This window comes from Narcine bancroftii, chromosome 1 (genome assembly GCF_036971445.1).
Source record: "Narcine bancroftii isolate sNarBan1 chromosome 1, sNarBan1.hap1, whole genome shotgun sequence".
Taxonomy (NCBI): Eukaryota; Metazoa; Chordata; class Chondrichthyes; order Torpediniformes; family Narcinidae; genus Narcine; species Narcine bancroftii.
In genome coordinates, this window is record NC_091469.1 from 85,331,132 (window position 1) to 85,357,112 (window position 25,981).

Genomic DNA, 25,981 nt, shown 5'->3' on the forward strand with positions numbered 1-25,981 from the left:
TATTTCCTTGAACTGCATGAATTAGATTAGTAAATTTACAGACATTATCCGCTGTTCATCTTTTCTTAATAAATCCAGTTTGATCTTGTTTCACTATTTTTGGTACACAATTGGCCAATCTGTTTGCTAATAATTTCATTACCATTTTCTAATCTGAGTTAAGTAGAGATATTGGTCTATATGATGCTGGTGTTAATGGATCCTTCCCCATCTTTGGTATTACTGTAATTATTGCTCTCTTACATGAATCTAGCAAGTTTTGAGTTTCTTCTACTTGGTTCATTACTTCCAGGAGAGGAGGAATTAATAACTTTTTTAAATGTTTTATAAAATTCTATTGGAAATCCATCCACTCCTGGTGTTTTACTGTTCGGCAGCTTTTTTAATATACCCTGAACTTCCTTTATTTCAAATGGTTTTATCAGTTTCCTTTGTTCCCCTTGCAATTTCGGCAGTTCAATTTTAGTTAAAAACTCTTCTACTTTATCATCTTTCCCCTCATTCTCAGTTTGGTATAATTGTTCATAAAATTCCTTAAAGTTCTCATTAATCTCTATTGGATTATATGTAATTTGTTTGTCCTTTTTCCTTGATGCCAAGACAGTTCTTTTAGCTTGTTCTGTTTTAAGTTGCCAGGCTAATATTTTATGTGTTTTTTCTCCTAGATCGTAATACTTTTGCTTTATTTTCATTGTTCTTCTCCACCTTATACATTTGTAATGTTTCATATTTTTTTTTGTCCGCCAATTCTCTCCTTTTTGTTACATCATCTCTTTTTACTAGTTCCTTTTCTGTACTTACTATCTCCCTTTCCAACTGCTCTATTTCCCGATTGTTGTCCTTTTTCATCTTAGTTACTTATTATCTGCCCTCTAATGAAGGCTTTCATTGCATCCCATAATATAAATTTGTCTTTCACTAATTCCGTATTTATTTCAAAATGTTTTAATTTGGTGTTCAATTAACTCTCTAATTCCTGCCTTTTAAGTAGCATGGCGTTTAACCTCCATCTATATGTTCTTGGTGGGATCTATTGCTAATAACAGGGGTGAATGATCAGATAGTAATCTAGCTTTATATTCAGTTTTCCTAACTCTCCCTTGAATATGGGCCAAAAAACAAAAACATATCAATCCTTCAATATGTTTTATGCCTACTTGAATAATATGAGTATTCCTTCTCTCTTGGGTGCTGCCTCCTCCATATATCCATAAGTTTCATTTCCTGGATTCATTTAACCATAAATTTGGCCAATTTATTCTTTTTGCTCGTCTTTTGTCCAGTTTTATCCAAAATTGGAACCAAATTAAGGTTAAAATCCCCTCCTATCAATATATTCCCCTGTGTTACTACAATCTTCAAAAAAATATCTTGCATAAACTTTTGATCCTCTTCATTAGGTGCATATATATTGATCAAATTCCAGAATTCTGAATATATCTGACACTTTATCATTACATACCTCCCTGCTGGATCCATTATTTCCTCCTCTATTTTGATTGGTACATTTTTATTTATTAATATAGCTACACCTCTGGCTTTTGAATTATATGATGCTGCCGTTACGTGCCCTTCCCAGTCTCTCCTTAATTTATTATGTTCCACTTCAGTTAGATGCGTTTCCTGCATGAATGCTATATCTATTTTTTTCTTTTTTTCAGTAAATTTAATAGCCTCTTCCTTTTTATTTGGTTATGTATTCCATTAATGTTTATAGTCATATAGTTCAACATAGCCATCTCATATCCTGATTACACCTAATTTCTGCTTCCTCACCACCACCATCCCTTTTTTCTCCATTTTCACCTCTCAGTTTTCCCTTTTTAAACTCAATGTATGACAACACATTTAAAACATAAAATACTCCAACAACTCCCACATCCAATATTCCCTTAACCCCAAATATCTCCCCACCCCCCCCCTCCGAGTTGCCCCTCATCCCTTGCCGGGCAACCACAAAACCCCTTTCCATTTGGATTGCGAACCTGCTCGCAAGCATCAACTGATTTCGCAGTGATGGTTATTCCCCCTTCACCCAGCCCTCTCCAGAAAACACTTTTTTAAAAAATAAACACATATAACAAAGCTCTCTCTCTTCTTTTTTCCCCTTACTCCCTTCCTTCCCTTCTCTTTAGTTCTTTACATATATATTGTTTTCACATCTTTATATATACTTTATCGCCATTCTTCATTCTTGTTACATCTCTTCTGTCCTGCGAATTCTTGCGCTCTCTCTGAATCTGAGAACAGTGTTTTGTTCCCCGAGTATAAATATTTTAAGCATGGCTGGATACCTTGATATGAATTTGTACCTTTTTTCCCCCATAAAGTTAATTTCGCTGTATTAAATTCCTTCCTCCTCTTTAAAAGTTCAAAACTTATGTCTGGGTAAAAAAAAATAAAAAAATTTGACCCTTGTATTCCAATGGTTTATGATCTTCTCTAATTTTATTCCTTGCCCGTTCCAGTATATTTTCTCTTGTTGTAAACTCCTCGCGCATGCGCCGTCGTGCACTTTTGTTTGGCTCAGAGCGCCGTTTTTGTAGTGTGGATCTGGTGGGTCTCGACTCTTCAGGGCAGGTACTGACCTCGAGGGTCGGGCGCTCCTCGTCACCACAGCGTCCTGTTCCTTCCTGCAGGTAAGGCCTTCTTCTCTGGCGACTTTTTTTACTTTTTTTCCAGCTGTTCTTACTTTCTTTCTTGGAAGGCATCTTCTTTCTCTTCTCTGTATCTTTATCTTCTAGTTCTTGTACTTTATTTCTGTTATGCTTTGCTTTTTCCTGACTTTTTTTTCTCTTTTCCAGGAGAGGGCTGGTTTTCCCGACCAACCATTACTCCATCACATGACTCCCCTCAAAAGAAGCAGGCTGAAGGCCTGACACTCTCAAAGCTGATACCTTTAAAATTAATTATTAAACAAAGGCAAAGCTAAAAAAACATAGCAGTCTTTCAGATTCTTCAAAATCTGAGAAAGTTAGATTGAGTACAAGATCTTGGATTTAAATAAAGGATACAAATTCTAAAAATCAAGTAATTGACAAATCATGGGTCAATGTGGTTTTCAATGATGTGAAGAAAAGACAAATTTAATGAAGTACAAATTCTGTTAAAGTCCAAGTTCAGGATAAACTCAAATTAAGAAAAGTCCACCCGCGTGGGCCCCAAAGTCTGTGGGGTATTCACACTGAGAGTGAGAGTGGGTTGCATGAGAGGATCCATGCAACCCACATCCTCAGCAAGGACCACCACATTCCCAACTACCTAGACTAATGCTTGCACATAGAAACATAGAAGACAGGAGCAGGAGTAGGTCATTCGACCCTTCCGAGCCTGCTCCGCCATACAACAAGATCACGGCTGATCTTAAAGTTCAGTACCCCGTCCCCGCCTTCTCTCCGTAACCTTTAATACATATGCAGATTAACATTTAAAATAGCAAGAAAATACTTCCATTTCTTGAACCAGCTACTCACCGATCCTGAAACAATCAGGTTAGATTGGGGGTTGAAATTACAGCAGAAAACGTAATTACTGTGACCTTTCAGCGTCTTCAAGCATTTTCCCTGAAATCACAGTCACAGCCAGAGGTCAGCTCTATGTGGAAACAGGAAACTTCAATTTATACAGTACATTTCACAACCCAAGACCAGAAGCACTCTAAAAACCAATGAAGTACCCTTTCATAGAAAGTCACTGCCCTAATATTGTAAGCTCAACATGAAATTTGGGCTCCTCACACTGCTACGACAGCAATATGTAAACTGTCAGACTAACTGTCAGAAAGGGAGGGAAAGGAAGAGGAGGGCAATTGTGGTAGGAGACTCCATAGTTAAGAGGACGGATAGGGGATTCTGCGGACGCAGCAAGGAGAACCGGATGGTGGTTTGCCTCCCTGGTGCCAGGGTCCGAGATGTTGCTGCTCGTGTCCCAGATATCCTAAAGTGGGAGGGACAGGAGCCAGAGGTCGTGGTACATGTAGGTACCAATGACATAGGGAGAATTAGAGAAGAGGTCCTAAAAAGTGAGTACAGGCAGTTAGGTAGGGAGTTAAAAAGAAGGACCGCAAAGGGGGTAATCTCTGGATTACTCCCTGTGCCACGTGACAGTGTGAATAGAAATAGGATGAGGTGGAGGATTAACACGTGGCTGAAGGGGTGGAGTAAGGGGCAGGGTTTTAAGTTTCTGGATAACTGGGACCTTTTTTGGGGGAGATGTGACCTGTATAGTAAGGACGGGTTACACTTAAATCCCAGGGGGACCAGAATCCTGGCAGAGGTATTTGCTAGGGCTACTCAGGATCCTTTAAATTAGAATGGTTGGGGGGAGGGAACAAAATAGTACAGAGCAGTAAGGAGAAGGTTAGAATGAAAACAATGAAAGTTTGTAGTAAGTATTTGAATATGGATGGGCAGGTGATAGAGAAGGGAAATGCTCTGGAAGAAGATGAAGGGCAATTGTCAGGAAAAGTAAATAATGTTGTTCTTAAAGATGAGGGAAAACAGGGATTAAAAAATGGGAAATCCCTGAAATTCATATATTTTAATGCCAGGAGTATTGTAAAAAAGGTGGATGAGCTGAAGGTGTGGATTGATACTTGGAAGTATGATGTGGTAGCGATTAGTGAGACATGGTTGCAGGAGGGATGTGATTGGCAACTGAATATCCCTGGGTTTCGTTGTTTTAGGTGTGATAGAGTCGGAGGGGCAAGAGGAGGTGGGGTTGCATTGCTTGTCAGGGAAAATATTACAGCGGTGCCTAGGAAGGATAGATTAGAGGGCACATCCACGGAGGCTATTTGGGTGGAACTGAGGAGTAGGAAAGGAGAGGTTACACTTGTAGGGGTGTATTATAGACCACCCGGAGGGGACCGAGGCCTAGAGGAGCAAATCTGTAGGGAGATAGTAGATATTTGTGATAAGCACAGGGTTGTAATTATGGGAGATTTTAATTTTCCACATATAGATTGGGAAACACATTCTGTGAAAGGAATGGATGGGTTAGAGTTTGTGAAATGTGTGCAAGATAGTTTTTTACAACAATATGTAGAGGTGCCGACCAGAGAAGGAGCAGTGTTAGATCTACTGTTGGCAAATGGGATGGGTCAAGTGACGGAGGTTAGTGTTGGCGAGCACTTCGGGTCCAGTGATCATAATGCCATCAGCTTCAATGTCATTATGGAAAGAGAGAAATCAGGGCCAAGGATTGAGGTTTTTGATTGGGGAAAAGCTAGATTTGAGGAGATGCGAAAGGACTTGCAGGGTGTGCATTGGGACAATTTGTTTTATGGGCAGGATGTAGTAGAGAGATGGAAGTCTTTTAAAGATCAGATTTTGAGAGTGCAAAAGCTTTATGTTCCTGTTAGGTTAAAAGGAGGGGCAAAAGGTTTGAGAGAGCCGTGGTTTTCAAGGAATATTGGAAACTTGGTTCGAAGAAAAAGGGAGGCGTACATTAGATATAAGAAGCATGGAGTTAAGGAGATGTTTGAAAGATACATTGAATGTAAGAGGAATCTTAAGAGAGGAATTAGGAAAGCTAAAAGAAGGTACGAGAAAACTATGGCAAGCAGGGTGAAAACAAATCCAAAAGAGTTCTACAAATATGTTAATGGTAAGAGGAAAGCTAGAGACAAAATTGGTCCCTTAGAAAATCAGAGTGGAAAACTGTGTGTGGAACCTAGAGAAATGGGGGAGATATTGAACAGTTTCTTTTCTTCGGTATTCACTAAGGAGAAGGATATTGGGAGATGTGGGATAAAAAAAGCAAATTGGGTAAATATGGGGAATATAGAGATTACAAAAGGTGTAGTTTTAAGGCTTTTGAAGAATATAAAGGTGGATAAGTCTCCAGGACCAGACGGGATCTTCCCCAGGACATTGAGAGAAGTGAAGGAGGAAATAGCAGAGGCTCTGGCGGTAATTTTTCGAATGTCATTAGATATGGGGATAGTGCCGGAGGATTGGCGCATTGCGCATGTGGTTCCGTTATTTAAAAAGGGTTCAAGGAGGAAGCCTGGCAACTATCGGCCTGTAAGTTTGACGTCTGTGGTAGGTAAATTAATGGAGAAAATTCTTAGAGATAGTACTTATAAACATCTGGATAGACAGGGTCTGATCAGGAGTACTCAACATGGATTTGTGGGAGGAAGGTCATGTTTGACCAATCTGATTGAATTTTTTGAAGAGGTGACTAGGAATGTGGATGAGGGTAGCGCAGTGGATGTTGTCTATATGGACTTCAGTAAGGCCTTCGATAAGGTACCACATGGAAGGTTAGTTAGGAAGGTGCAGTCTTTAGGTATAAATTTTGAGATAGTCAAATGGATTGAACATTGGCTGAAAGGGAGAGGCCAGAGAGTGGTAGTGGATAATTGTCTGTCAGGTTGGAGGCCGGTGACCAGTGGTGTGCCTCAAGGATCTGTATTGGGCCCATTGTTGTTCGTTATATACATTAATGATCTAGATGATGGGGTGGTGAATTGGATTAGTAAATATGCAGACGATACTAAGATAGGTGGAATAGTGGATAATGAAGAAGGTTTTCTAGGATTGCAGAGGGATTTGGGCTGCTTAGAAAAGTGGGCTGAAAAATGGCAGATGGAATTTAATGCTGATAAGTGTGAGGTGCTTCATTTTGGTAAGAAGAATCAGAATAGGACATATGTGGTAAATGGGAGAGCATTGAGGAATACAGAAGAGCAGAAAGATTTAGGAGTGACGGTACATCGTTCCCTGAAGGTAGAAACTCACGTGAATAGGGTGGTGAAGAAGGCTTTTAGTATGCTGGCCTTTATCAATCATTGCATGGAATATAGGAGTTGGGAGGTGATGTTGAGATTGTATAAGACGTTGGTGCGGCCTAATTTGGAGTTCTGTGTGCAGTTCTGGTCGCCTAATTATAGGAAGGATATAAACAGAGTGGAGAGAGTGCAGAGAAGGTTTACCAGAATGTTGCCTGGGTTTAAGCATCTGGAGTATGGGGAGAGATTGGACAGATTGGGTCTTTATTCTTTGGAGCGTAGAAGATTGAGAGGGGATTTGATAGAAGTATTTAAGATTATGAAAGGGATAGACAGAGTGGATGTGGATAGACTATTTCCGTTAAGAGGAGGAAAGATTAAAACAAGAGGACATGAGTTAAGAATTAAGGGGCAGAGGTTTAGAGGTAACATGAGGGGGAACTTCTTTACTCAGAGAGTGGTAGCTGTGTGGAATGATCTTCCGGGAGAAATAGTGGCGGCGGAGTCAATTGTATTATTTAAGAAAAGGTTGGACAGGTATATGGATGAGAGGAAGATGGAGGGTTATGGGCATTGTGCAGGGAGGTGGGATTAGAAAGGGGTGTTTGGTTCGGTGCGGACTAGAAGGGCCTAATGGCCTGTTTCCGTGCTGTAATTGTTATTATTATTATTATTATTATCCATTTCAATCATGTTGGTTGAGAAGAAGACTGGCTCTGACATTTGGGAAAACTCCAGATCAAATATATGTGAGAAAGATTAAATTCATCCTAAAGACAGAGCCTTCTTTTATCCACTATTCGACAAAATATTTCTTCAATGTCAGCTCCAAATTGTTCATAACTGTTGGTCTGAATTAATGGATCAAATCTTCAGTTTGGAATGGTGCCTTCTGACTGACTGAGATAAAATGGTGACAACGGGATCAAGTCTGTGCTTAATGTACACCAATGAGCATTAAGCTGACAAAAGTTTGGTGACTGATCAAAAGGATGCATGTGGTCGCAGAGAAAACTGGAAAGAGCAGCAATGTCAACAGTGCTCATGGCCACACCTCAGTGTGACCAAACAACCCATGAAGTCATAGAGCTATTCAGCACAGATATAGGCTCTTTGGTTTGACTCAACCATGCTGACCAGACTGTCCTTTCAAGTTAGTTGTGTTGGGAGTCACGTGATGGAGTAGTGGCCGGACGGTGAACTCCAGCCCTCTCCAGAAAAGTCGGGAAAAACAAGAGAAAATACAAAGGCACAGAAATACAAGTTAAAGAAAAGTGAATATAAAGGTGGAAAGAAGATGGAGACAAAAGGAGAAAAATCAAAATCAACGGAAAGAAGAGAGGAAGAGAAGACAACGGAGGAAAAAGGTGAAGGCCTTACCTGTCCGAAGAGGCCCGCTGTGGAGAGAAGACCCCACTACCTCAGGTCGGTAGAAAGAGAACTACAACAATGGCTCACAGAGCCGAGTAAAAGTGCGCAACCGCGCATGAAAAAAAACACACCGACGGGAGGGGGGACCAGCTGGGGAGTCGATCTCCACAGCCGGCAACGACAGCTGCAGAACACCTGCAGCAAGAAGAGACCACAGAAGACAATGGAAACAAGAAAGAAGAGGAGGAAAGGGCAGCAAAGAAACAACAGATGGTCAACCTAGAGGAAGAAGAAGAGGAAGAGGAAGAGTACAGGGAAATAGAAGAAGAAAAGAAAGGCAAGGTAAAGGAGGTACTTGCTCTTGTTAGAGGATACATGGAGTCATTTAAAGAATGGCAAACACAGGAATTCAATGATTTAAGAAGAAGAATAAACAACACAGAAAAGAAAATAAATAAAATGGATATGACCTTAACAGAAATGGGGAAAAAAATGGACAAGATGGAAGAACGGGCAATAGCAGCAGAAATGGAGGTAGAAGACTTAAAAAAGAAATTGGAGGAATCTAATAAAAAAACTAAAGAGACACAAGAATTACTAGCCCAAAAAATAGATATAATGGAAAATTATAACAGAAGAAATAACATAAAGATAGTGGGCCTTAAGGAAGATGTAGAAGGCAAGAATATGAGGGAGTTTATAAAAGAATGGATCCCTAAGGCCCTAGGATGTCCAGAACTACAGCAAGAAATGGAAATAGAAAGGGCACATAGAGCATTGGCCCCTAAACCACAACCACAACAAAAACCAAGATCTATTGTAGTAAAATTCCTAAGATATACTACAAGAGAAAAGGTACTGGAGAAGACAATGGAAAAAGTAAGAGAGGGCAACAAACCACTGGAGTATAAAGGGCAAAAAATCTTCATTTATCCAGATATAAGCTTTGAACTCCTAAAGAAGAGAAAAGAGTTCAATGCAGCAAAAGCGATTTTATGGAAGAAAGGATATAAATTTACACTGAAGCATCCTGCGGTATTGAAAATATTTATTCCAGGACAACAAAACAGACTATTCTCGGATCCAGAAGAAGCACGAAAATTTGCAGAACAATTACAAAAATAGACTGAGGGATGAAGACGGGTAATGAGAGCAAAAATTATCACGATTGATATGTATGTGGGTAAAGACAAAAATAGACTGAGGGATGAAGACGGGTAAGGAGGGTAAAAATGACCACGATTGATATGTATGCGGGTAAAGAGGTATAAGAGTGAATAGAGACAATGGGCATATGTGAAAGTATCTGTAATTAGAGGAAAACATAGAGAGTATAGACAAGAATTAATAAGGGAAGGTAATGGAATAGAGAGAATAAGGAGGGAACTAAAAGAGTGACCTTTGTGACATATAAAAAACAAAATCTTTTCTGGGGGGGGCTGGGTGGGGGGAAAAGAGCGGTCACTGCAAAATCAGTTGACGCTTGCGAGTGGATTCGCAAATCCAAATGGAGAGGGGAGATGTGGTTGTCCGACAAGGGATAAAGGGCAACTCAGGAGGGGAAGGGGAGATTGGGGATAAAGAAGATAGAAATAGGAGAATAAGGAAAATGTTGGATGTTGTAGGAATGTTGTCTGGTAAAGAGTTGAAAATAAGAAAACAGAAATGGAAAAGGAGGAAAGGTAATGATGGAAAAACGGAAAGAGAAGATAAACAAAATATAAAATGGCTACGCTGAACTATATGACTCTAAATATTAATGGAATACATAACCAAATTAAAAGGAAGAAACTACTAAATTTACTGAAAAAGGAAAAAATAGATATAGCATTTGTCCAAGAAACACATTTAACTGAATTGGAGCACAAGAAATTAAAGAGAGATTGGGTAGGACATGTAACAGCAGCATCGTATAATTCAAAAGCAAGAGGAGTGGCTATATTAATTAGCAAAAATGTGCCATTTAAAATAGAAGAGGAAATAATAGATCCAGCAGGGAGATATGTTATGATAAAATGTCAGATATATTCAGAGCTCTGGAATCTACTTAATATATATTCACCTAACGAAGAAGATCAAAAGTTTATGCAAGATATCTTTTTGAATGTAGCTAATACGCAAGGGAACATACTAATAGGAGGGGATTTCAATCTGAATTTGGATCCAAATATGGATAAAACGGGGAAAAAAATTAACAGGAAGAACAAAGTAACCAAATTTATAATTAAATCAATGCAAGAAATGAAACTTGTGGACATATGGAGGAAACAAAACCCAAAAGAAAAGGAATACTCATACTACTCGACTAGACATAAAACATACTCAAGGATAGACCTATTCCTGTTATCAGCCCACATACAAGGGAGAGTTAGGAAAACGGAATATAAAGCTAGACTATTATCGGACCACTCACCCCTGTTATTGGCAATAGAGCTAGAAGACATCCCTCCAAGAATGTATAGATGGAGATTAAACCCCATGCTACTTAAAAGACAGGATTTTAGAGAATTTATTGAAAAACAATTAAAAATGTACTTTGAAGTAAATACGGAATCAGTGGAAGATAAGTTTATACTATGGGACGCAATGAAAGCATTCATTAGAGGGCAAATAATAAGTTATGCAACCAAGATGAAGAAGGACTATAATCAGGAAACAGAGCAGTTGGAAAGGGAAATAATAAACATAGAAAAAAAATTAGCAATAATGGAAGATACAACCAAAAGAAGAGAATTGGCGGATAAAAAAATAAAATATGAAACATTACAAACATATAAGGTGGAGAAGAATATAATGAAGACAAAACAGAAATATTATGAACTAGGGGAAAAAACACACAAAATCCTAGCATGGCAGCTTAAGACAGAGCAAACTAAGAAAATGGTATTGGCAACAAGGAAAAAAGACAAACAAATTACATATAATCCAAAAGAAATTAAGGAAAACTTCAGAGAATTCTATGAACAATTATACCGAACCGAAAACGAAGGGAAAGAAGGGAAAATAGATGAATTTTTGACTAAAATTGAACTACCAAAACTACAAATAGAGGAACAAAATAAATTAACAGAACCATTTGGAACAGTAGAAATACAAGAGATAATAAAAAATTTACCAAATAATAAGACACCAGGAGAGGATGGACTCCCAATAGAATTCTACAAAACATTTAAAGACCTAATAATACCGCCCCTCCTGGATGTAATCAACCAGATTGATGAGACACAAAACTTACCAGATTCATGTAAAACAGCAATAATTACAGTGATACTAAAACAAGGGAAAGATCCACTCTCACCAGCGTCATATAGACCAATATCTCTGCTAAACACAGATTATAAGATAATAGCTAAACTATTAGCGAACAGATTAGCAGAACAGGTACCGAAAATGGTAAATTTAGACCAAACTGGATTTATCAAAAAAAGACGCACAACAGACAATATTTGTAAATTTATTAACTTAATTCATGCAGTAGAAGGAAATAAAGCACCGGCAGTAGCAGTTGCTTTAGACGCAGAGAAGGCCTTCGACAGAGTAGAATGGAATTACTTGTTCAAAGTATTGCAAAAATTCAGTTTACCGGAGAAGTATATTAATTGGATTAAAGCATTATATAAGGGACCGTTAGCGAAAGTGACAGTAAATGGACATGTATCAAAGCAATTTAACTTAAGCAGGTCAACGCGGCAGGGATGCCCACTATCACCATTATTGTTTGCGCTAGCTATAGAACCACTAGCAGAATCGATAAGAAGAGATAATAATATAAAAGGAATAAAAATAAAAGACAGGGAATATAAAATCAGTCTGTTTGCGGATGATGTGATAGTGTACTTAACAGAACCAGAACTATCAATAAAAGAACTATATAAGAAATTGAAGGAATATGGAGAAGTGTCGGGATACAAGATAAACGTAAATAAAAGTGAAGCAATGCCTATGAATAACGCGGATTTCTCAAAATTTAAGGAGGAATCCCCATTCAGATGGCAAACGCAGGCAATAAGATACCTAGGTGTGCAAATAAACAAAAATCTAGGCCAATTATATAAACTCAATTACAATCCACTAATGAAAAAATTACAGGACGATTTAGAGCATTGGAAAGAGCTACCACTAACACTGATAGGAAGGATAAACTGTATTAAAATGAACATTTTTCCAAGGATACTATACTTATTTCAGGCATTGCCAATACAACTGACAGAAAAATTCTTCAAAGAGTTAAAGAAAATAATAAGGAGATTTTTATGGAGAGGGGGGAAACCGAGGATAGCACTAGACAAATTAACAGAATGGTATAAACAAGGAGGCTTACAATTGCCAAACTTCAAAAATTATTATAGAGCCGCACAATTAAGGTACCTATCAGATTTTTATCAAACAAGGGAAAAACCAGACTGGACGAGACTAGAATTAGATAAAATAGGGGAAAAGATACCTGAACACATATTATATAAATGGGACGAAAAATTGGTACAACATAGAACTTCTCCAGTATTACACCATCTCCTCAATATATGGAAGAAGATTCATGTAGAAAGAAATAAAATAAATTACCAAATACCAAAACTAATATTGACGCAAAATAAGCTACTCCCTTTTACAATAGACAACCTTGCCTTTAGAAAATGGGAAAAAAAAGGGATTAAAAGAATAGAAAATTGTTTTTCAGGAAGTAGATTCTTATCCTTTGAACAAATGAGAGATAAGTATAATATAACGGGAGATACAGCGCTGGCATATTACCAACTGAGATCCTACTTGAAAGATAAATTAGGAAGCAACTTGAGTTTACCAGAGGGAAGTAACCTTGAATATGTGATTACAGATACAATGTTAATCAAAAGATTTATAAAAAATATGTATATTAAACTGCAAGAAAAGGAAAATGAGGAAACAAATGGTAAAACTAAACAAAAATGGGAACAAGATTTAAATATAAAGATAAAAAAGGAAACATGGGAGAAGTTATGCTCTGGAACGATGAGAAATACAATAAATACGAGGCTGCGTATGATACAATATAATTGGTTACACAGACTATACATTACACCGCAAAAGTTAAATAAATGGGACCCAACAGTATCTGATAGATGTTTTCGATGTAAAAAAGAAAGGGGAACAACAATTCATGCAATCTGGACATGTGAGAGAGTAGAAAAATTTTGGGATGATCTCAATCAGATATTAAATAAAATAACAGAAAACAATATACCAAAGAATCCAGAGATCTTTCTCCTAAGTAACATAAAAAATAAAGAATTTGGAATTGACTTGGAGGATGCACAAAAAAGATTTGTTAAGATAGCCCTAGCTGTAGCAAAAAAATGTATTATGTCAACCTGGAAATTGGAAGATAATTTGAAAATACAACAATGGTATATAGAAATGAATAAATGTATTCCATTAGAAAAAATAACATATAGTTTAAGAAATAATATTGAAATATTCGAACAAGTATGGGAGCCTTACATTAAATACAATAGCGAAAACCTACCGGGAACAAACATTACCTAAGTTGATGGAAGGAGAAGAAAAGAAAAGAATGGACTCAGTAGAATTTCTGGTGTATTTTTGTTGAATGACAACATTGTCTAACTGAATTAATGCAACCTAGATTGTATAACTAAAATGGATGAGAGGGGGGGGGATGGGGGGGTGGCTTGGGAGGAGGGAGGGGGGAGGGAGAAAAAGTCACTGTAAATGTGTGGAAAAGAAAAAGTGTATATCATGGCTATTGTGATTTATGGTGTGAAAAATAAAAAATTAAAAAAAAAAAAAAAAGTTAGTTGTGTTGCCTGCATTTGGCTAATACCCCTCCAAACCTTTCCAATCCAAGTTTCTCTCTAAATGTCTATTAAACATCACATTTATACCCATCTCTTATAGTTTCTTTTGACACATCAAACCAAAGTTAACCTTTTAAATCTTCCCCTCAATCTGAATCAAAAGCACTATATACGGAATTAAAGTCATTAAGTTCAGGTTTCGCTACATGGTTCAGAATTCTTTATATAAAACAACGGGGAATTCTTCATTCATTACTATTTGCCTTCAAGTCAATTGGGAGCAGATATTTGAAGTTTGGGCTACGAGTATTACACCAGTAGCAGCAAGTTAATTCAAACTACTACTGCACCACAGCACTGTGAGAATTTGCAGACTCTTACATCAATGCAAAGGTGAGAAATGGGTTGGTAAATAATATTTAGCATGCCTGGAATCTTTTCAAGAGAAGTGGAGAATTGGGTGGGGTGCAATGGGAATTGATGGTGTCTGGGACTAAAGAGTTTTAGAAGGCAGGGTGGTAAAATAAATGAACTTGACATTTCTCCTCAAATGATCACTGAATAAATTACAAGTCATCCACTGCTTGCCTGAGCCCCAGGGTGACCAGTGAAGTCTAACTTCCAGCTTGCCCTGCAGTCCCCATTCTGGCAACAACTCACTCCCGTGATCAGCACTGATTCTTCTTACCGAATTCATGTCCCATATTTTAAGGGTTTTGTCATCTGAAGCTGAAACGAGCAAGTTTGAATCTGTGGACCAGGCAACATCTGAAATTCCCTATTTTGGAATGAAAAGAAAAGTGGCATGAGCACTTAAAATGGTCTGCAATTCATACCTTTGAAAACAACAGATTAGCACAAAGGGAAAAGTACAACTATCCCTTTCAGCTTGTTTTCAAAACACACAATATCCCATTCTTAGCGGATCATATGCAGGCAAATTATAGCAGAGGAGGTAGTTCAGTCATCCAATGGGGAATCTTAAAACCATTCTGACAGGATATCGAAATGCATTTTAGAAAGTATGCCTAAAAATGCATCTGGCCTGCTGTGCAAGATCGCAGGCATGAGGACTTGTGGAGTAATGATCCAGCAGCAATGACAAAACCCTCACTTGGAGAAACCACAAATTAATATGCTTGTTCAGGAAATAAACATCAGGATATCATAAACTTGACCCATTTGTATGACTCATATTGCCATTGTTACTTATTTTAGCACCTGTTTCACCAACATTCCCAATTCTGTTCTGCCTTCAACAGTTAGTCATTATCATGCAGCAATTTAGTCCCCAAATTTGTGTTGAACATCAAATAATCCACTTTCACACAAACCCTGCATTAAACCCACTTGATTCCTCCCATTCCCAGGAAACTCCACACAGATTCTCTCACTCATCAACACACTGGATAATTGACAGTGGTCAATTAAGTTACAAAGCCATCCATCATCAGCATGTGGGATTCAGAGACCTAGATGGTCACAGACATATGTTGAATGATACAGCAGCTCTATTAACTGTGCTATTATGTAGATAGCACCATCACCCTATTTAAAACCCTCTTCCATTCCAGAGATCAAAGCACAAGAATCAAGGCACAAACATCCAAACATGTTCTTGACCAAATTCTTCTTAAATGTTAAAATTGAGCCTGCATTCATCACCTCAGCTGGCAGCTCATTTCATACTCTCACCAAGATGTTCCCCCTCAACTTTTCCCCCTTTCACTCTTAACCCATGTCCTCTGGTTTGTATCCCACCTAGCCTCAGTGGAAAAAAGCCTATCTGCATTTACTCTGTTTATCCCCTCTCATAATTTTAAATATCAAATATCACCTCATTCTTCTACACTCCAAGGAATAATATCCTCACCTATTTAACCTTACCCTGTAACTCAGTTTCTGAAATCTAGGCTACATCCCAGTGAATCTTCTCTGCACTATTTCTAGATTATTGATAACTTTCCTGTAGTTAGGTTATCAAAACTGCAACAATACTCCAAATTAGGCCTCACCAATGCCTTATACAATTTTACCATAACATCACAGCTCCTATACTCTATACTTTGATTTATGAAGGCCAATATGCCAAAAGCTCTCTTTTTAACTCTATCCACTTGTGACACCACTTTCAGGGAATTATGTTAACTGTATTCTTAGGTCTCTCTATTCTATCACATTCCTCAGTGCCCGACTATTCACCATGTACATCCTTTTTTGATTTGTCTTTCCAAAATGCAACACCTCACACTTGTCTGCATTAAATTACATCTGCCATTTTTCAGCCCATTTTTCCAGCTGGTCCAGATCCCTCTGCAAGCTTTAAAAACATTCTTTGCTGTCCACAACACATCCAAACTTAGTGTCATCTGCAAATTTAATCCAATTTACCACATGAGCATCCAGATCATTGATGTAGATGACAAACAATGGTCCCAGCACTGATCCCTGAGGCACACCACTAGTCACAAGCCTAAAGTCTGAGAAAAAAATCATCCACCACTAGCTTCTCCTATCCAGCCATTTTTGAATCCAGTTCATTACTTGACCATGAATACCTAACATCTAAACGTTCCTGACTAACATCCCATGTGGCTCCTTGTCCAAGGCCTTACTAACATCCATGTAGCAACATTCACATCTTTTGCCTCCTCAACTTTCCTGGCAACCTCCTCAAAAACTCTACAAGATTGGTTAAACACGACCTACCACGCACAAAGCCATGTTGACTATCCCTAATCAGTTTCAAGTTGTCCAAATAATTGTATATCCAATCTCTTAGAACAGCTTCCAATAATTTACCTACTACAGATGTCAGGCTCATAGGTCAATTTCCAGATTCACTTTTGGAGCCTTTTTTTAAAGCAACGGTACACATGAGCTGCCCTCCAATCCTCAGGCACCACACCCATGGCTAAGGACATTTTAAATACTTCTGCATTAGCCTCCCTCAAGGTCCGAGGGAATATCTTGTCAGGCCCTGGGGATTTATCCTTCCATTTGCTTTCAGACAGCAAGCAATTCCTCTTCTTTAATACATATAGGTCTCATGACCTCACTACTTGTTTTCCTCACTTCCCACAACTCTGTCTATGTTTCCTGAGTGAATACTGATGGAAAAAAACATTTAAGATCTCCCCCATCTCTTTTGGTTCCATACAAAGCTGATCACTCTGAATTTCAAGGGGACCAATTTTATTATTCTTACTATTCTTTTGCTCTTAATATACCTGAAGAAAGTCTTAGGATTTTCCTTCACATCGTCTGCCAAAGCAAACTCATGTCTTTTGTTTCCTTCCTGATTTCTATCTTGATGTTTTTCTTGCACTCTTTTTATACTCAGGTACTTCGTTTGCTCCATGTTGCCTGTTATATTGGCACCTTATGCCTGTTATACACCTCTCTCTTCTTCCAAACCAGATCTCCAACATCCCTCAAAAACCAAGGTTCCTCAATGCCTGCTAACCTTGCCTTTGATCCTGACAGGAACATACAAATTCTGTACTCCAAAATTTCACCTTTGAAGGTCCTCCACTTACCTTGCACATCTTTGTCTGAAAATAACTTATGCCAATCCATGCATTCTAGATTCTTTCTCATTTCCTCAAAATTGGCCTTTCTCCAAATTCAATTGTTACTATTGAAATAGGATTATACATGAGGTTTAAAATGTTTAAATTTGGGGATAATTCCATTTTTTGGTGGGGTGTTTCAATGCTAGGAATGTAGCAAGAAATCATGGAGTCCATTAACAAATTTGAAGAGTGGGCAGATAATTGACAAGACTTCAATTTTGTTCAACTTCATTAAGAGTAAGGTAGCACATTTTTGGAAGATCAGATAAGTCACTACTTCCTTGGAAGGTTTGAGTGGAGTAGAGAGGGGCAACTTGACCATTCTAACATAGGCCTGAGAGGAATACTGGCCGAGTGAGACAGCAAGACAAATGCTCTGTGAACAGCAGGATGCAGGCACTAACCCCAGAGTCTAAGCCTACCATTCTATTTGTGTCATCCATCCTCTCATCAATTTCTAATACCTATCATTCTAGTTTCTTGCCTAACAAGTTTTCTAACAGATGGAGCTGGAAGGGTCATCCATGACAGAATACTCACTGACCATCTCACAAATCAATAATATCATTACAAGTGATCATTTGAATTTCAGATAACATTATTCTCAGTAATATCGATTGACATCTGGCTACAGGAAGCAATAAAAGGTTGTATCAATGTTTCTCACACTCACCAGTTTGTGTCCTGATATGGTCTTCTCAAACTTGCCATCATAGGCACCCCATATCTTAATCAACTTATCAGCAGCTGTGGAGAAAGACAAAATACCTATCAGCACCAGAGAGAGATCTCACCCCCCCTCTTTCAGACCACCCATTGGTACTGACAAATGCTTTCTTCAGTAAGTTCACCTTGCTGGAAAACTTGGAAGAGCATGACTCAGTTTTTTTTTTAATCAATTTGTCTTGCTGGGACAGGAACAGAATCAGAATTTATTATAATGAACAAGTCCTGCAATTCATCGTCTTGCAGCAACATTGCAGTGCAAACATTCATATAAACTACCCTACAAAAATGAATAAAAATAGTGCACGATAAGTCCAAGTAAAGCAGCATTTTTGATTCATGATTATTCAGGAATCTGAAGAGAGTGAAGTTGTCCTTCTGCCACTGAATGCTCGTCTTTAGGCTCCTGAACCTTTTTCCTCATGGTAGCAGTGAAGAAGCTATGATCTTGATGGTGGGGGTCCTTGATGATAGAGGCTGCTTTCTTATGACATTGCCTCTTGTAGATGTCCGAGATGGAGTGGTCTAGTGCCCGTAATGTCACAGGCTGAGTTAGCAACCCTCTGGAGTTTTTTCTTGTCCTGAGCATTGGCACCTCCTCCTGAAGTCCACAATCATATCCCTGGTTTTGCTAATGTTGAGTGCAAGGCTATTGATGGGACACGACTCAACAAGCTGATTTATCTCCTCCTGTATGCTTCCTCATTGCCGTCTGTGATTCTACCTACAACTGTGGTGTCATTGGCAAATTTGTAGATAGCATTGGAATTGTGCCTGACCACACAATCATGTTGTATAGTGAGTAGAGCAGTGGTCTGAACACACATTCTTGAGGTGCACCTGTGTTGAACTGTGAGGAGACAGTTTCCAATTCGTACTGACTGTGGTCTTCCGATGAGGCAGTCAAGGATTCAGCTGGAGAGGCAGGTGTAGAGGCTCAGGACTTGGGGCAATGGCCAAAATACTACCTGAGCAGTGACTGATGTGTTCAAATCCCACCATTGCTCCTTAGGAATTTGAACTCAAGTTAAATAGGGTTTTCTGGGTAATACTGTGGTGCAGCTAATACGACCAAGGCCTCACGGTGTTAGAAATCTAGCTTGGGTTGTTTCCTAGGTGTTTGTGTGAAGTATGCTCGTTCTTCTTGTGATCTCAGACATGCAGGTTGGGAGATTAATAGGCCATTGTAAATTTTTTCCAGGGTATGGGTGAGTGGAAGAATCTGAAGGGATGAGAATATGGGGAGGATCAAAGATGTCAGATTGAAGTAAATGGGTGTTATCAGAGGACAGAAGGGCCTATTTTTTTTGCTGTATCTCTCATGCAAATACCCCTTGAATTTCCAGCTCATCACCCACCGGTAGTTTCACCTGCAACCTTTCTGGCAATTGTTGCTTCACCATTCTTGCCAGTACAGGTTCTCTGAGCTTCCATGCTGATGGAGACAATTAACCACTCTTGGACTGATAGTTGAAAAAAATACAAACCCTAATCCATGGGTTTTATGTTACACAACCATCTAAATTCATTCAATGAACAAATAATGAAATAGGTTTACTCACAAGAACTTGCCAGCCATTCTCCGTTTGGACTGAATTTAACTGAGGAGACAGCTTTTGTATGTCCAGCCAATGTAAATTTCAAGGTGTAGTTCGGTTTCACTGCAGAAGGCTGTTATCAAACAGAGGAGAGATTTTATTTTAAGTACCTTACATTCATCAATTCCAGATGAAAATGTACTTGCATTGGAATAGCACATGTACACTTCACCTGCATGTCCCTCCACTCACTTGCTTAGTCTAATAATCACACAGCAATCAATTTGAAGCAGGTCAGGCTTCAAAAACTACCCCATAAATAAATCGTTTTATTTTATATATGGTAGCTGATTTTCTCTTTTATGACTTCTTTTAAAAGAACATCCTGGCTACAGAATCACCAGGTTAATGGGCGTCTGATTCTCATCATCACCTAATTCAACCAATAATCCACACCAATGTAAATCCTGCATTAAGAATTCCCATTCTTTTGTCCAGATTTCATATAATCAATTGTAAAAACTATTGATAATTTCAAACAGAAACACTTCTGATTTCTAAAATTAGGGGGATGTGTGCAACATTATTTTCCATTCTCCACAAGATCAGATTCATTGTTACTGTCTCTCTCTGAGAGATGAACTGTTTGCGCAACACTGTTATAGCGCCAGCGACCCGGGTTTGAATCCAATGCTGTCTGAAAGGAATTTGTACATTTTCCCCATATCTGCACGGGTTTCCTCCCACCATTCAATATGTATGGGGGGGTTATAGGCTAATTGGGTGTAATTGAGTGGCGTGGGCCGAGCCCGTTACCATGCTGTATGTCTAAAAAGAATCACAACAATTCACTGCACAGGAGGAAGCCATTTGATCTGGCATGCCAAGCAGAGCACAAAAGTGCTACTAAGACTAGTTGTACCTTCCATCTCTCAGTTTAAAATCCACTGCTCATTCAGTGCTTGTCCAGGTACTTTATAATTTTATTTACAGAATGCAAGCTACTCTAATTGCCATTGAAAAGGTGATGTGTTGACTTTTCAAATGCTTAATTTGTTCTGATCAAGAAACATTCTGCCTTTTGATAGGGAGTTCAAGGATTTAGTTATAGTGAGGGAAGAAGAAGATTCTTCTTCTAGGATGCTATATGACTTCAAGAGAACTTGATAGTTGTCAGATTTCTCATTGGTTGGCTGTCCAGGTCTTCTTGGAGGCAGAATCTGCAAGTGAGGGAGAAATTGCTAGAGTAGTAAATGCAAAAAATCTAGTTCTCTTTGAAGAAAGCACACTTTGTAAATATTGAAAGTGGTGGAAAGAGTGATTAAAATGGGTGGAGAATTGGGCATATGATCATTGCTTTGCACGGATTGGTCACAAGCTTGAGTGCTGTTGCAGTTACATTCAAGATGAAAGCAAATGCAGGCTACCCATCTGATTTACAGACAGCCCTCATCTGAGCAAGGTCCAGTAATATTATTAATTTCGATAAATGAGTAATTGTTCTTTCTCATCAGTCTTACTGCCTTTCATTACAATGCTGTGGAGGTTTGGTTACCACAAATTGACTTTTGTGTATTTTCCAACTTACAGACAAAAATCACTTAAAAATATAAACAGAACCCGTTTAATGAACACACCAGGTCAGTTTGCACATTATCCAATAAATGTCTGAGTAGCTCGGCTTGAACCACCAACCCCATGCTAAACCCATAATTACTGCCATTTCTGCTCAGAGTAACAAGCTTTTTCCTTTTCTCAGTTCAGCATCTCAGTATTGATTAAATCTCTCTTCAGCCTTTTCTGCTCTAAAGAAAACACAAGCTTGATTAATCTTCGCTCAGAACTGAAGCACCACCCGGGCCACGTTCCTCAGATCACCTCAAATGCTCTTTTAAATTTAGACATGCAGCCATTTCAACCCACAAGTCCACACCGCCCAATTTAAACCCCATTAACGTACAACCCCCCCATTATGTCTTTTCTGAATATTTTATTTGTTTTATGATCAAACAAGTATCAAGAATTAATCATTACAAATATATAAAATAAATGAAAAGGAATCATTGATACAGATTATACAAATTTCCCAAAAAAAGACCCCATCCCACCTCCCCTCCAAACAAACCCCCCACGAAAATAAAAAAGAAATTAGAAAAGAACAGAAAGTGAAGTAATAAAGAAATAGAATAAAGAAAAAGAAGACAGAGGAAAGAAAGAGGAAAAAAAGATAAAGGAACTGTTGGAATCCAGCATCTCGTTCAGAAAGTCCAATTCTTTTTTCTTCCTTGATCTCAAATATGGGAGAAAAAGGGATAGAGAATTCAAAAATTGTTTAAGTCCCTTAAGCATTCAACCCTGTATTTGTAAATATGCTGCCATACCTGCAAAAACAAACTATTTTTTTCCTTAAATTGTCAGTAATTTTCTCCAGGGGAACACAGCTATGCATTTCTGCATTCCATTGAGCTATGTCCAGAAGGAAATCAGACTTCCAGGTAACCACAATACATTTCCTGGTCACTACTAATGCAATTTTAAGAAATTCTAATTGGTACTTGGACAGCCTCATTTTAGGTATTGGGTCCATAATATTTTATAGAAGAAACAATTCCAGACTTTGTGGCAATTGCTTCCCAATAATCTGGTTTAATAAAATTCTTAAATTTTCCCAAAAAGGTTTCAGTTTAGAGCATGAACAGGTAAAATGTAAGAAGTTATCGGTTTCTTCCCCGCATTTAAAACATATATATTAGAATTTAAATTATGAAATTTCTGCAGGGTAAGATATAGATGATGTGAAAAAATTATATTGCACCAGTCTATATCTTATATTAATTGTATTGGTCATGCAATCATGACACATAAATCAGACCAGGTCTCATCATTAATACTGATATTCAAGTCTGATTCCCATCTTTGTTTTGATTTATATAACTCCCACTTAGGAGTGCCCGATTGAAGGAGAAAGGGAATTACTGATGTAAATTTCTTTGTGATCCCCTTTCGAATTAGAATCTTCATTTCACTGCACTCTGGTAAAATCTTGGTCGGTCCTAATTCATCTCTAAAACAAAGCTCTTAATTGAAAGTAGCTGAAGATTGTATTATTATGGATATGGTATTTATTTTTTTTAATATTCAAACGACATTAATTGCCCTTGTTATGTAGCAATCTTCTACATATCTGATCCCTTTACAGGACCATGTATCCAGAATTAAATTATCCAAAGTTAAAGGAATTATTCTATTTTGAATCAAGGGCATTTTTGGAGTTTTTCTTTTTCTTGATAGAATTAAATTGTTCAATTTGTGCCAAATATTCAAAATCTGCTTTATCAATACTTTTTTTCCAGCAGAAATAAATTTAGTATTTCATTGGTATGTAAAGTCTTTTGCCACTGTCTCTGACTTTGCGCAGTTCAACTTCCATCCACGAAGGCTTGTCTCTTCCATCAAAGAGGGAAGGGACAAATTTCATCTAGGCTGCCCAACAGTAATATTTAAAATTTGGGAGTTGTAAACCTCCCATATATTTTCAAGTTAATTTTTCTATTCAAGTTTTGAAAAATAATTTCTCCAAAAAATGGTATTGGAAGAGTCTGGAAAAGATATTGTAAACGTGGGAATACATTCATTTTGATGTAGTTCACCCTTCCAATTAGTGTTATTGAAAGAGTTACCCATTTTTAAAAATCTTCTTCAACTTTCTTAAGCCTGGGAGGTAGTTCAATTCATACAATTTTTTAAAAAATCGTTATCTACTTTGATCCCCAAATATTTAACCCCATTTATTGGCCATCTGAACTGTGTTTCTTTTTACACTCTGTATATTCCTCATCCATTAAAGATATGATCTCACTCTCATTCCATTTTGTACCCAGAGACCTTCCCATAATCTTCCAATTGCAAATGCAGTCTTTGCAGAGAAGTCATAGGTTCTGTCAGATACATTAATGCAAAATCTGCAAAGAGACTGATCTTAGGTTTATTTTGGTTCGCTCTAAACCCCTTAATGTTTGGATCCTATCAAATGGTTTCCACCATGGCCAATACGAAGAGGGCTGAAGATAGTGGACATCCTTGTCTACTGGACCAAGATAGTGGGAATGCTGAAGATTTTTGACCATTGGTCACAACTCTAGCCTTTGGTTCATTATATAGAGCTCAAATCCAATTTATAAAATTCTGACACAATTCAAATTTCTTCAATACTTTAAATAAAAAGTCCTGCTCCAATCTATTAAAGGCCTTTTTCTGATCCAAAGCAACTGCCACAGTAAGTTCAACCTTTTTCTAGGCCAAATGAATTACACTAAGCAGTCTTGTTATATTATCTGCTGACTGCCTTTTCTTCACAAATCCAGTTTGATCCTCATTTATCAATTTAGGCAAGGGAGGTAAATAAAATAGAAAAAGAAATATAATTTTTAGAGAAGTAAGCTTGTCAAGAAGCTCAGAACAAAAATGATGGGTACTTATTAGGAAAAAGCTCAAATATAATACTTTACAAATACCTGATAAAAAAGCAATAATAAGAACAAGACAAAGGTATTACGACATGGAGGGGTAGAAGCTCAATGTCCTATCTTGGCAACTGAAAAAAGAACAGGTTTCCTGCACAATTAATCCAACTGAAACATAAACCAATAGGATCTCTTATAAACCAAAGAAAATTAATGAGGCCTTTAAATTATTTTTTTCTAAATTATAAATCAGAATCACAAAGTTGTTCATAAAATAGATGATTATTTGTCACAATTGGTTTTGCCTAATTTAAATTTGACTGAACAAATGGCATTGAATGCACCCTTTACTCAATTGGAAATAAAGGAGGCATTGAATTCATTACGTATTAATTAATGAGTCCCGCAGCAAAGATGGCTTTCCACTGGAATTTTACAAGAATTTAAGGACTTATTAATGCTTCTTTTTATGGAGGTATTGAATCAGACAGTTGGATCGCACATTTTGCTGGAATCCTTCTCAACAGCAATAATAACAGTGATTCCTAAGAAAGACAGGGATCCACTGTACCTGTGATCATGATTTCTTTGTTAAATACAGACTACAAAATACCAGCTAAGGCCTATATGTTAATGGTATGTTTTTGAACAATTGGAGGAAACCGGACTCATTCCCCCACCTCCCCCCCACCCCCAAAAAATCCGCACAGACTCAGGGAGAAAGTAAAAATTCCTTAGACAGAGTGGGATTCGAACTCAAGTCCGGTCCCAATTGCTGGCGCTGTAAGGGTGTTGCGCTAAGCTTCCCAAAAATACATAAAACCCTTTACTTTATACATTAAAATGCATTTAAAACCCTTAAATGTACTTTAACCCAAAAATACATAAAACCAAAAGCCCTTCTTGTGATGTTAATGAAGATGTTTGTTGAAATCTAGCTGTGGCCTAATCAATGTTTTTGTACAATTCCACCTCTTGTTTTAATTCAAAACTTGGTTAAAAAAATTACACTCTGATTTGTAGAAACAGGCTCAATTGAAAGGGAGCAAAATTACTGCAGGCCCCAATTGTCGATTAAATGCTGCATTTCTTTTTTAAAAAGCTTACTACTTTGAAGAATAATTTTAGTCTCAACTTGTTTTGCATAAACCTATGCCCACTGTTCTGGATACTGCTGATTTTTCAATGTTAGTTTTGTTTATTCTCTTTTATGGACTCCAGTGTAAATGAAGACTGCTCTTTGGTACCTCTTTTTCAGGAGTAATGTTACATAAGCAACTGCTCTGTACAATGGCAAAACATCTATATTTGTGATGAGAAAGACATTTCCTTTCCGACATCCCTCAGATCCAAGTATGTAGCCACCAGGGTTCAGAGACCATTTCACTTGGAATTCTACCAAAATAAGGGATGGGATATATGCAAACCATACAAGCAGCTGCACACAATTGCCATTTTGTTCATTCCAGGGTTGAACCCAATCTGCAGAGCTCAATCAGTTATGCCACCCTCACTACTCCCTTAGCCCCAAAGACAAGAATGCCTTGTCGATGAATTTATATGTTTCACTTGCCTTATTTTGATTGGAGGAGGAAGGCGCTGACTGCGTTTTTGTGCACTCGGTCTCTGATTTTTTGTCTTCGGTCGCCATCTTTGCTGACTATTTTAAATTGTTGATCTTTTAATGAAGGAAGATGCTGCTTGTGTCCGAACTCGACCAAATACAACCACCTAACCCCGATACAGGCAGCGTGAGCAGTGCCTGAAAAAAAAAAGC

The 25,981-nt window shown here is 37.9% G+C and overlaps 1 protein-coding gene across 1 annotated transcript in view; it reads right to left on the reverse strand.

Annotated features, from left to right (window-relative positions):
• The window catches only part of wdr5 (WD repeat domain 5), a 57,420-nt gene that overhangs the window by 16,216 nt on the left and 15,223 nt on the right, over positions 1-25,981 (reverse strand). The window contains exons 2-6 of the mRNA XM_069931997.1: positions 25,778-25,966; positions 19,766-19,874; positions 18,151-18,224; positions 14,591-14,680; positions 3,474-3,563 (exon numbers count right to left, since the gene is read on the reverse strand). Of these exons, the coding sequence (XP_069788098.1) occupies positions 3,474-3,563; positions 14,591-14,680; positions 18,151-18,224; positions 19,766-19,874; positions 25,778-25,855 (441 nt within the window). The 5' untranslated portion in view covers positions 25,856-25,966. The remainder of the gene's footprint in view (positions 1-3,473; positions 3,564-14,590; positions 14,681-18,150; positions 18,225-19,765; positions 19,875-25,777; positions 25,967-25,981) is intronic.